The sequence below is a fragment of the Bos taurus genome, chromosome 3, assembly GCF_002263795.3.
Source record: "Bos taurus isolate L1 Dominette 01449 registration number 42190680 breed Hereford chromosome 3, ARS-UCD2.0, whole genome shotgun sequence".
NCBI lineage: Eukaryota > Metazoa > Chordata > Mammalia > Artiodactyla > Bovidae > Bos > Bos taurus.
In genome coordinates this window covers 18,978,984-18,991,826 of record NC_037330.1, presented here as the reverse complement: position 1 = coordinate 18,991,826, position 12,843 = coordinate 18,978,984, and the positions used below count along the sequence as shown (strand labels likewise).

The window sequence follows — 12,843 nt, the reverse complement described above, 5'->3', positions numbered from 1 at the left end:
TTGCGCCGCAGAGCGTGAGGAGCTCTATTTCTCTTTCGAGGAGTGAACAGACGAGGAGGACTGACACCACACAGCAGGAGAGATGAAGTACCCAAGTTCGGAGCAACCCGTGGTAAGGGAGCTGTGGGTAGTTCGGGCATCAGGGGCCCACCCTTCCCTGGGGATTAAAGGGATACCAGCCAAGTCTACTGGCTCGAAGGCACAAGCTGCGGGTAGGGGGGCCGTTTCTGTGGGGGCGAGGAAGGGGATGCAGACGGCAGTTTGCTTTGAAAGAGTGTATTCCAGTCGCCGTCTGGGTACTTGGACCGTTATGGACGGTTGGGCCCTGCTACCCACTCAGAGCGGCGGAGAGCCTCGCGAGATGGCTCCGATCCTTCCCCGCCTCCAGTCCCCGCCCGGCACTAGGGGCTCAGGGGTTGAGCGCTCCATGTAATGTGGGAATCGTGCGCACCAGCTTCTGTTACAATGCCTGGCACATGATAAGCATGCAGTAAATGTTTGTAAAATAAATGCAAGATTATATGTTTAGTCAACTAAGGAGATGCCATTGAGCCTCAGTTTTCCGTTTTGTATTAATTTAAAAAATATGTGTTTTGAATAAGTAATACATGTACATTCTATCAAGGAATGAACAGGTTTCTCATCCTTAAAGAAGCAACCAGTTTTACCAGATTCTTGTGGATTTTCCACAAGATTTCTATAATATGCATACATTAAATTTATATATATTATCCAGTTGGTAACATGTTATATATGACTATTTTGCAATTTCTTTTTGCATGGTCCAGATATCTTTCTGTAGCAGTACACATGTATCTGCCTAATAGTTAAGTTTCACAGTAAGCTTGAGGCATGTATTAAGGTTTATTCAATCAGTCCTTTAACATTATATTGACACCCAAGTATATTTTGTTTGTCTCTTGTATATATGTACAGTAAACATTTAGGGCTGCAAACATTTAAGTCTGACCATTGTGTGTATTTTTTTTTTAATTTGGCTATATACAATTTCACAAATTCTCTTTCTTCCACAAAGATTTTTCTCATTTGCATTCCATCAACAACATTTGAAAAAGATTTTGTTAAGTATAGTATTGCCAAATTGCCTTCCACAGAAGTTTTACCAGTTTTCTCTGCCATCAGCAAGCTTATACAGCCTATTATAAGACTTCTGGATTTTTGACAATCTGATAGTGTAAATGGCATCTTACTGCAATTTTAATTTTCATTTCTCTTATAAGGTTGAGCATCTCTTAGTATGTTTAAGTGGCAATTATATTTTTCTGTAAATTGTCTGTTCATATACTTTGGATATCTGATAAGGGTTGGATAAAAGCTTCCCAGGTGGCGCTAGTGGTAAAGAACCCCTCTGCCAGTGTAGGACAAGTAAGAGGTCTGAGTTTGATCCCTGGGTTCAGGAAGATCCCCCAATCCCCCAGAGAACAGAATGGCTACCCACTCCTGTATTCTTGACTGGAGAATTCCATGGACAGAGGAGCTTGGGTGGGCTACAGTCCATAGGGTCATAACGAGTTGGATGCAACTGAGGTGACGTAGCACACAAAACAAAATTGGATCTCTATTTCACATCTTAACACCAAAATAAATTCCAGGTGAACTAAATACTTACATATAAAAAAAGGACATTATAAAAGTATTTAAAGAAAACATAGGGTGACTTTTTAATTATCTTAGATAGTAGGAGGCTTTTCTAAATATGATATGAAACCTAGAAGTTATCAAAGAAAATGCTGACAAATTCAGCTCCATAAAAATAAAAAATACTTGCATAACAAAAAAAGTCACAATAAAAAGAAGACGACATAGGACAAATTGTGATTGGGTGAATTGTGATTTCTTTATTCTTATCTCCAGTTCTAAAGAGTCCATTTTATTTCCTTGAAGAGTATTCTGAACAAGGTGTAGGTGGCAGTAGGTAAAACTAGTTAAAGTGTGGGTGGCCCAGAATTCAGTGGGCAGCTGTTTCTACTCCACAAGGCAAAGCAGGGAAGTAGACTGTAGCTAGAGGGCTGGACAGGGAGGGGTTCCCTATACAGTAGTTCCAGAACCTGCTGCTTACAGAGTTCCCTTCTTGGACAACATGCAAACCATTCAAATGATGCTCTCTCTGAGGTTTTGGAAAACAACACAGTGGCTCTGCCCATTGTAGGATTCGCCCCATCACTCAAGGGTCTTCACCAGAAACCAGCAACTGGGAGCATGGGTCTTAGTATCAGAAATTATGCTGGTGCTACTCTTCTGTCTTTAGGTTAGATTAATGAGTTGTGGCAGGCGTCCTAGGAGAGAGACACTCTCCTCAGCCTCTTTGGCCACCGCCATCCAGCTCGAAGTCTTCCTCCTTAATCCCCCTTTACAAAGCAGTTTGGGGGAAGAGGATTCAGGAGTTCCTTATCTCACACACCCTCCAGCCTGCATCACCACCACACTGACTTCTTAGAGCAAAAGTCCTACCCAAAGCCTCCTGCATCTCGCTGAGAGATAGATGCTGCGGGGAGAATGGTGGCAGGGAGGGGAGTAGAGCAGCTGGAGGCAACAGTATGTTTTCTTATAGGATCTGTCCTATCACTTGCTCTTATGCAATTAGCTACTTCACACCGTAGCCCTTCCTAGCCTTTTCTCTTTGCCTCTAATGGACCTGGAGAGCGCAGGCAGCCTAAGCCTTCACCTTTCTCCCTGCCACCCGAGGCTTCTCCCAGCAGAGGTTCTATAAGCATTTTTGTCCATTGTGTGTACCGAGTATTCTCACAGGGGTCTGTAACTCTCAAAGTTAAGGATCATTGTCTTGCAGCATGCTCTTCCTTTGAATCAGGGAAACAGCCCAGCAAAGGACATAGGGAAATTAGAGTATCTCAGGAACCAAAATAGGGAGTGTGGAAGTGCTGCCAGAATGTCTTTGGATCCAAACTTCTCTCAGCTTAGATGAGATCATGTCTGAAATGAAAGAGAGGAGGGGTAGAGAGAGGATTGGGCAGGATGATCTCAGGAAGGTTCTCTCAAGCAGGAGTAGGCAGGTGAATAGAGCTGAATTTTTCTCGAGAGTAATGCAGTTCACCAATCATCCCACCATACTGGAAATTCCTGAGCCGGTGCTCTATAACCTAAGAGGTTGTTGAGGTTAGAACTCTGAAAAGCACCTGTGAAATCTGAAGCCTCCATTTTTAATCACAAGAGGTGTTGCTGGCATCCAGGCATTTCATCTGATTTCTGGAATTTCTGCTGCTTTCTGCTGGTCCTTGGAGCAGAGGCAAGGACATTGGGAGAGGAGACTGAGAAAAAAAGATTAAAAACCAACAACTGATCCTCTGCTTCCTGAATCAGGTGCATTAGAGTTACTGAAAGGTGAGGATCAACAACTGACCCCAGTTTTCCTTAAGAGTTGGTCAGAGTAGGTGGGGCAGAGGATGTCCCCTGGATTTTACCTTTCTCACAGGTCAGTTCCTGCAGCCGAGAGACCCTGGGGAAGCGGGTAATGAGAGCAGACAGTGACTGGAGCTGTACGACAATGGCATGGAAAGCCTTTGGCTTTTGAATCAGACAGCCCTAAGTTCAGAAGCAGCTCCCTTACTAATTAGCTCTGTGTACTCCAGCATGTTACTTAATCTACCTGACCTTTAGTTCCATCAGCGAAGATTCCCTATTTTATAGGGTTGAGGATTAAATTAGAAATCCTACATATAACCACTAACATAAAATAAGTGTTATTTCTTTTCTATCTCCACGGCTGTCGCCCCAGGTGAGGGCTGGCACTGGATTGCCTGTGATGTGGACCATAACATTTCTGCACATACACACATACCACCTGCCCATGTCTTTGGTTGTCGTCACACACTTGGCCACACACAGACACATACCACTACCACCACCCCTCCAACCCTGCCCCAGCTAAAGCAGCCTTTCCAGACAGGTGAGGTAAGCAGTTGGCTTACTGATGATGGTACCAACTGTGGTACAAGTGCTCATCCCAGTAACCTTGTTACAGTAATTAGTGTCACTCATTGAAGGTGTTCTGGAAAGGCATTTCAGAGCCCCACAGGCATTTCCTCTAGGTTGAATGTGTTTTGGGGGGGATACTTTTCTTACCTGTGCTGGAGAGGCCCTAGTCTACACCTAGAGTATAACATCTGGAGCTATGCTGTCTAATATAGTAGCCACTGGCTACATGTAGCTATCGAACACTTGAAAGATAGCTGGTGTGACTCAGGAGTGGGATTTAAAATTGATTTCATTTCAGTTGATTTAAGTGTTAAAACCAATATTTAGCTATGGAAAACTACAGCGAGCTACATGTGGGATCTTAGTTCCCTAACCAGGGATTGGAACCATGCACCCCTACAGTGGATGCACAGAGTCTTAACCACTGGACTACCAGGGAAGTCCCTAGAAAACTTTTAATATAGTTGGAACAACTTGGATGTATGAGTTGATTTTTTCAACAGTGAATTTTATGAAACCTAAATACAGATCAGATATTGCTGGTGAAAATTTAGTTACTAAATTGGAATGTGCTGTAAGTGTTAAGGATATACTAAGTTTCAAAGGCCTAGTATGAAAAAATAATGTGAAATATTTTATCACTCATTTTTATATTGATAACATGTTGAAATGATCAGAGTTTGGGTACACTGGGTTAAATAAACTACAGTCTTAAAATTAATTGTATCTGTTGCTTTTTTTTTTTTTCAATGTGATACCAGAAAATTTGAAATCACCTAAGTGACTCGTGGGATTTCCCTGGTAGCTGAACTGATAAAGAATCCACCTGCAATGTGGGAGACATGGGTTTGATCCCTGGGTTGGGAAGATCCCCTGGAGGAGGGCATGGCAACCCACTCCAGTATTCTTGTCTGGAGAATCCCCATGAACATAGCAGCCTGGGGGGCTACAGTCTCTGGGGTTGAAAAGAGTTGGACACGACTGAGTGACTAAGTGCAGCACCCCGCAACCCCGCAAGTGACTTGCAGCCTGTCTCTCCTGGGCTGCTCTGGAGGCTGTGGGGCGCAGGCAGCAGCAGCTCCTGATCTAGATACACGTCGTCTGTTCCCCACTGCCTCAGGGAGGGGGTGCTTCCCAGAGGAGATTTCCCTGAACTGCAGTGCTGCTTCTGCCCTTTTCTGCATTGCAATGTGCACAGTTGAAACGAGAACTTCTGGCACCTGTCTGCCAAGTCCCAGTCTAACAAGCAGCTGGTGGAAGAGGGGCGTGCCCCAGGGGAACCTTTCTGATGTCTGGAGAGGAGAGGTTGCTGCAAGGCTAAGAGAACTGTCTGTGCATGGTGGGGGGCAGGGTTGGAGGCTCCAGGGTACTCAAGATTGCCTGATTCCCCAGCCTCACCCTCCAAACTGCTGGGTTTCACATTCACCTCTGCGTCCTCTCCACCCCACCCCCACATTCCCACCTCTGCCCAGCTGAAGAGTTTGCCTACTGGTGAAGTCTGGCTACCTCCATATGGCGTCAGCTTCTCTCACCTGTCAGGGATAGTTTGGGCTGGGAGTCTTCTAATGAGTAGAGTCTCCCCAGAGCAAGGACTATGACTGCAGGAATGGCTCAGAAGCTGATGATGCTTGCAGATTGTTGGGTGAGGGATGGGTGGGGGCCCAGAAGATGGAGGGGAATTGAGGATGCTGTGCAGATGCTGCTGCAGAGAGAGAGAGAGGGAGGGAGAAAGAGAGGTTCCCGGGACCTCGTGACTCTCCACTTCTCGGTCCCTCCTCCCAGCTCCTTTCCTCTCCTTTCACTCCTCCCCTTCCTATGATGCTGAGACTGCTTCTACCTCTCTTGAGCTCTCAGCATCTCCACTTTTTCTGGCACTGCTTTGCCCTGTCTTTGAAGCACACTCAGAGGCAGTTAGCATCTTCTCCTCCTACTCCACCTCAGCATTTGGGGTCTCCATGAGGACAGCGGAAAGGCATGTAGTTCCTGCTGCTCCTTCTTCCCTCCACTTTGCACTAGAGCTCACAGTGCCCCTCCCATCTTGCTCCTCCAAACCTAGTCCTGTTGTGTTCTGGGTCTCTCTCCTTTGACAGCTGCAGATTCTCTTTTTGTTACCATTTTGTGGAGGTTCTCTTGCTTTCCACTAAGGGCACTAGGGATCTGCACAACAGTAACGGTTGGGAGATTCCAACCAGAATGAGAAAGAAAGGGGAGGAGCTGGGTGTCCTGGGTTGGAATTTCTGCAGAGGGATCCTTTGGAAGGCAGAAACTCTCTCCTCCAACTCTGGAGATGGAGCACACAGAGGAAAGGGCTGACATGGAAATGGGTTGCGGGTGCTGATCTTTTCAGGCATGGTGGGCAACCTTTTGCATAAACCTTTGGCTGTCAGGCTCGTTAGATTCAGGCAAGGTCATTGTTACAGGCTTAATAGGCAGGCAGAAGGGTAGAAAGCGGGATTCTGACAGAAAGAAGAGGTGGAACAGACTGAAGTAAAGAAAGCTCGAGCGATCACATTTAGTTGTGGCTGCCACTATCATAGCCTTTTGATAGCAGGTTTAATGATATGGCAGGGGTGGGGGGCTCATGCAGACCCAGTGCCAGTGTGTAGTCTGTCCCCATCCCCAGTCCCCAGTCCCCCGTCACATCCTCTTCTCTTTAGCTTGGGGTCACTGGCCCTAGTTCCTTGGGCCTAGAGAGGGGATAGAGCAGCAAGAGGGAGAGAGAGACACCACCACCTGGATAAGGAGCAGACTCCAAGAAGCAGTTGCACTTTCCAGCCCCACCCCTGAAGTAGCCTTATCACTGCGGTTTGGCAATTGGTGTTGGTTATTCAAAAAAGCAAGAGAGTTCCAGAAATCATCTATTTCTGCTTTATTGACTATGCCAAAGCCTTTGACTGTGTGGATCACAATAAACTAAGGAAAATTCTGAAAGAGATGGGAATAACAGACCACCTGATCTGCCTCTTGAGAAACCTATATGCAGGTCAGGAAGCAACAGTTAGAACTGGACATGGAACAACAGACTGGTTCCAAATCGGAAAAGGAGTATGTCAAGGCTGTATATTGTCACCCTGCTTATTTAACTTCTATGCAGAGTACCTCATGAGAAACGTTGGGCTGGAAGAAGCACAAGCTGGAATCAAGATTGCCGGGAGAAACATCAATAACCTCAGATATGCAGATGACACTACCCTTATGGCAGAAAGTGAAGAGGAACTTGATGAAAGTGAAAGAGGAGAGTGAAAAAGTTGGCTTACAGCTCAACATTCAGAAAATGAAGATCATGGTGTCTGGTCCCATCACTTCATGGCAAATAGATGGGGAAACAGTGGAAACAGTGGCAGACTATTTTTTGGGACTCCAAAATCAGTGCAGTTGGTGACTGCAGCCATGAAATTAAAAGATGCTTACTCCTTGGAAGAAAAGTTATGACCAATCTAGATAGCATATTGAAAAGCAGAGACATTACTTTGCCAACAAAGGTCCGTCTAGTCAAGGCTATGGTTTTTCCAGTGGTCATGTATGGATGTGAGTTGGACTGTGAAGAAAGCTAAGTGCCGAAGAATTGATGCTTTTGAACTGTGGTGTTGGAGAAGACTCTTGAGAGTCCCTTGGACTGCAAGGAGATCCAACCAGTCCATTCTGAAGGAGATCGGCCCTGGGTGTTCTTTGGAAGGAATGATGCTAAAGCTGAAACTCCAGTACTTTGGCCACCTCATGAGAAGAGTTGACTCATTGGAAAAGACTCTGATGCTGGGAGGGATTGAGGGCAGGAGGAAAAGGGGAAGACAGAGGATGAGATGGCTGGATGGCATCACCGACTCGATGGATGTGAGTTTGAGTGAACTCCGGGAGTTGGTGACGGACAGGGAGGCCTGGAGTGCTGCGATTCATGGGGTCGCAAAGATTCGGACATGACTGAGCGACTGAACTGAACTGATCTGATTCAGGGTATGTGTAAGTGTGTGTGAAGGAAGTCTGGAGTTTAGACTAGCAGACTGGAGGGTTATAGTTCCTGCTTTGTATGTGGTGTGCAGGGAGGGCTGGGCTGGAAACGGATCTACACCTTCCGTTTCCTGGGACTCTCAGGGAAGAGATGACAATGCTATCCTTAAACTGCAAAAACTTGAGGAGGCAGGCTATGAGGAGGCGGCATCTGCTGCTGGCGTGGTGTGGGCAGAAGGTGGGGAAGATCTGGGCTGTTTGGGATGAATGTCCAGTCCAAGCAGCCTTGGTTCTCTCCCACTGTGGTATCTGAAGCTGGCCTAGATGAGGCCCCGCTGTGGAAGGAAAGGTCAGAAGAGCTTGGCAGTGACCCGGTTACCCCCAGAGTTCTTATCCCCAGAGGTCCGAGGTGCCACAAAGTCGAAGGTCACGTGATGTTTGACCCGGCCTTTGCCTTTGCTCCAGAGGGCGATGAGGCCAAAACAGAGGGTCACCGAGGTGAGGAAGGGGAGGAAGCCAACCGCCAGCACCATAGCTATACCTCTGCTGTCCAAGAAGAAAGGCCCTGGGATCCCTGGGGAGGTGCTGTTGGGGTCAGAGAGAGTGCCATTCGGTGGTTCAACTTGGATCACTTCCAGCCAGGTCCTCAGGGAGTCATTCCCCGCCACGTTGCTGACCACACAGACATAGGCCCCTCTGTCCCGGAGTTGCACAGAGCGGATCTCCAGCGTCCCATCCTGAAGGACCCTCACTCTCCCAGCCCTCCCCAGCCGAACCCCTTGAGGCCTCATCCAGGAGACAGTGGGGGCTGGGTCCCCATCTCCAGAGCAGGAGAAAACGGCGTGCCCCCCTTCCTCGGCCATGACCCAGCGCGGCCCGGATTTTCGGATCAGGGCTGGTCGGCAGGTGAAGTGCCCTGGAGGTAGGATGTCTGCAAACTCCCTCAGGCTCTTCCCCTGGACGTGCTGGGGGCCAGCACAGGCAGGTGGGGTAGAGCCAAAGTCCAGGCGGCGGCGGAGCCGGAGCAGCCAGAGGAGGCGGCAGTCGCAGGTCAGGGGGTTACCTGACAGCCTCAGGGTGACCAGTTTGTCTGGAGAAGGGAAGGCTGTTTCCTCCAGTGTCTGAAGGGCGTTGTCTGCCACATCTAGGAGGTGGAAGGCCGTCAAGCCATGGAAGGCGTGGGCCGCGATGGAGGTGAGGCAGGCACCCGACAGTCGGAGCTCCTGGAGCCGTACCAGGGAACTGAGCCTGCGGGCTGGGATGGCCGAGATGGGGTTCCGAGAAAGATCCAAGGCCCTGAGGAAGCTCAGGTGGTGCAGTGCTTGGAAGGGCACCGAGCTCAGGTTGCAGTGGGTGATGGCCAGGCTGCTGAGATTGAGCCCGCCCAGGCTCCCCGGCTCCAGAGCCTCCAGAGCTGGCCAGTGGTGGATCTCCAGCTCCCTTAGCTGCCCCAGCCCCCGTAGTGCCCCCGCTGGCAGCCTCCCGATGTCCAGTTCTCGGAGCTTCAGGGCCCCCAGTGCTGGGAGGCGGGCCAGGGCCGGGCCAGGCACGGTGCTGAGGTTGCAGCGCTCCAGGGTGAGGGTGCTCAGTTTGGCCAGCCCGGCAAAGGCTCCCGGAGCCACAAACACCAGGTGGTTGTCCCCAACCTCCAGCTGCTGGAGGCTGCCTAACTCCCTGAAAGCGCCGTCAAGGAAGAGGACGATCTGGTTGAGGCGAAGGTCCAGCAGTGTGAGGGCAGACAGGCCCGCAAAGACCCCGGGCCCCATGATTCGCAGCCGGTTGCCCTGCAGCCTCAGGGTGAGCAGGCTGCGCAGGCCGTGGAAGGCCCCTGGTTCCAGGGTGGACAGCTGGTTGTAGCTCAGGTCCAGTTCCCGGAGCTGGCCCAGGCGGGAGAGCATTCCCTGCTGAAGCCCCCACAGGCGGTTCCCACTCAGGTCCAGGAGCTCGGTGTCTAGTGGGAGTCCCCCCGGGACAGCCTCCAGTCGCCGGTGGGCGCAAAGCACTGCCTGGGGTTGGGAGGTGCAGTCACACACAGCAGGGCAGTTGCCGCTGCTCCCCAACGCCGGCAGGAGGAGCAGGAAAAAGACGGGGGGCCATGGGGGCCAGGCTTGCTTTGGAGCTGTGGCCACAGCCATGCCCTCTTTGTTCCTGGAACAGAGGATGACATGGCCCTTTTTGGAAAGTGGCTCAGATGATGGGTACCATGAATTTCCCTGAGCCTCTGTAGAGGAGAGGGATTGAGCTACCTGTCTCAGCGTGGCCGGGTAGTGTGCAGACACAGGAGAGAGTCTGGCGTACATCCCCTGGAGCCTCCTCTTTGGGGATTCTCTGCTTCCCTCCACCACCCCTGGGTAACAGGCTGAGTGCTTACTAACTCATGGAACCCTAGTCCAGTGGGGAAGGTTTTATGGAAACATGACAGGAAGCAGCAGGGAAGTAACTTTTGAGTTTCCCTCTATCTCAGAGATCCAGAAATACCAGGTCCCTTCTTCTGAGAGCTGCTCTCCTAGTCTCTGCCCTGACCCTCTCTGCCTACCCTTCTCTCATTTATCTGCCACAGCTTTGTCTTAGGCTTACGGGGGTCATATCCCTGGATCCTGATCGGAGAGAGGCCTCACCTTGACTGAAGTCATCCAAGCCTGGGAAGCATGTGGGCATCAATTTGGCCCCCCAGGCTCCACTCACGGCCTCTCTGCCTTCCTCCAGCCTGGCCCAGGGCCCGAGTCCCCAGACTAACACGAGGCAATCTCCCCAGAACGCCTTATGGATGACAGCCAATCTACACATTAAATGTGGCAGAGGATACAGGGCACACGTGAATCCCTCACCAGAGCCCCAAGGGCAGCCCACCTCCTCTGTAGATGATGTTGGGGTGTAAGGGACTCGAGAGAGGCCGAGCATTGTTTGCTTGGTCCTCAGACTTAGGCTTCTCTCATGCCCCTCCATGGTGTTTTGATTCAAACCCCGTGTGGGAGTCTGAGAGAGATCTCTTGTTGCCTTTGGCCTCTGCTGCCTGAGAAATGCACAAGAGACACATTGGGAGCCAGGGAGGCATAGATGAGTGAGGAGGGACAGTGTCTGACCACATACTGTGGTGGGACTGAGCAGGCCCTTGGCTGGCATAGGATATCTTGGCACAGGCTGTGTGCCCAGTCTGTCAACTTAAAGTAAGTTTCTGGGTGCCAGGTGCCTGGGAAAAATTAGGATGATGGTGACCGTGATGACCACTGGAGGCTGAGTGAGGCGACAGAGGAGAAAAGATGCCATGGACCCACCCTGTTCAAAGACCACTGGGACCCCAAGAGAGGGGAAGTACTGGAATTGGCAAGGGATGGCTGCACAGATAGGACAAGAGCAAACTAATGCTCCCTGGGAGGCAGGATGCCTGGGTTTCTTTCTAGCTGCAGATCCCAGTCACCTTTGACCTTTCAGACTTCTGACTTTCTGGGCGCTATGAGGTCAGCTTTCTACCACATGGGCCATTTTCTCCCAGGTGGAACTTAGGAAAGACAGTTTAAGAGATAGTGTGATTTTTTCCCCCTTTATTTCCCACACTATACCCCTTCCCACAAGGATCATTCAGGTGGCTACCCTACAGCTATTTCAGAGGACCATAGTAATTCAGGAACTGCAGAAAGAGGCTGAAAGAGCACGGGACGTGGGACACTGTTCTGAGGCTTGGGCATGAGAAAGAATGGCCCAGCTGAGGCTACTGAGCAGGCTCCTCTGTTCCCTATCCCAAACTAACAGGTATGGATGGCATGCTAAGAATTCTCCAGGGAGCAATGTCCCAGCTTCCCTCATCCCTGCCCCCCTCCCCCAGTGCCTGTCCTGGGAAGTCCACCTGACAGCTAGCTCTTTATCACTACTGCTGCAGTTCCTGCTCTTCCTTCTTTCCTGCATTCAGCAAAAGTGCAGTGAAGCGTGTAACCCAGCTTTCCCCCTTCCCACTCTTGTGAGCATCCTCTTAGTCTCCAGAGCCTGCCAGACCAGGGGCTGGCAGGTCCGGCCCCCTTCTCTTTAAAGGTGGCTAATGTAATCGCAAACTTCCTTTGCTAAGCTCCATGGGTATCGGACTGGCTTCCGGCCACTTTGCAGGAACAGATAGGTGTCAGAACCCTTCTTTCTCTCCTCATGTGGGCTGGGGTCCAGGGGCATCACCCTCAAGAAGGAGGGGTCTTTCTTCTTCTTGCCTCTGTGTGCCAGTCCAGGGACACATTTGATACTGGAACAGCCTCTTTAAAGCAGACCTGAGTGAAGCATGGGGAACTACATGGGGGGTGGGGGGGTGCTCCTGGAGGAAAGGTCTCTGGAATATCCACAATGATTGCAAAATAATCCTTCCCAGAAGTAGAGCACCTGGGAAATGGAGGGAGAGCTCCTTGGAGCCCTTTTGCCCAGGGGCACCTGGGACATCTTACTTTTCCCATCAAAGTCCTAAGAGGCCAAGATCAATGGTGGGCTGGGAGCAGAGTGGGCACAAACCCTCTAGCCCTCGTGGGTCTGGCCTTGTCTCTGAGCATGTTATGGAGAAGGGCAGCTGCAGCTCCAGGACAGGAGGTGGGGTCACTTACCGGAGAAGCCGGAGGGTGGCATCAAGTTGGGCACTGCATCTGTCCAGGGCTGGGGGCCTGTCCCGTTCAAGCTGCCCCTCGGCCCGCACCTCCCTAAGTGCCTCACTCCCTGCCTGCCCGCCTGCCGGGCCACTGCTGCTACTGCTGCTGCGGCCGCCTGCTGCCAAGACCGAGGTAGAGAGAAGAGCCAAAAAGCATTTCTCCTTTTTTTTTTTTCCTCTCTCTCTTTTAAACCGGGCGAGAATGAGTCTGCAGCAACCCTGTTGGTGCAAAATAAATAAATAAAGCAACCAGGGAGGGCTGCAGCAGTCGCCACTACAGGCTGGCAGTGGAGGGGAGGGAGCGCAGGGGGAGGCTTGGAGCCCCAGGG

General features: G+C 50.5%; 1 protein-coding gene across 1 annotated transcript; it reads right to left on the bottom strand.

The window, feature by feature from the left end:
* Positions 1–7,300: 7,300 nt before the first annotated feature.
* LINGO4 (leucine rich repeat and Ig domain containing 4) lies at positions 7,301–11,335 on the bottom strand. The gene has a single exon (XM_002686037.6). The coding sequence runs from the start codon at positions 10,197–10,199 to the stop codon at positions 8,250–8,252; it is 1,950 nt and encodes a 649-aa protein (XP_002686083.2). The 5' UTR covers positions 10,200–11,335; the 3' UTR covers positions 7,301–8,249.
* Positions 11,336–12,843: the final 1,508 nt, after the last annotated feature.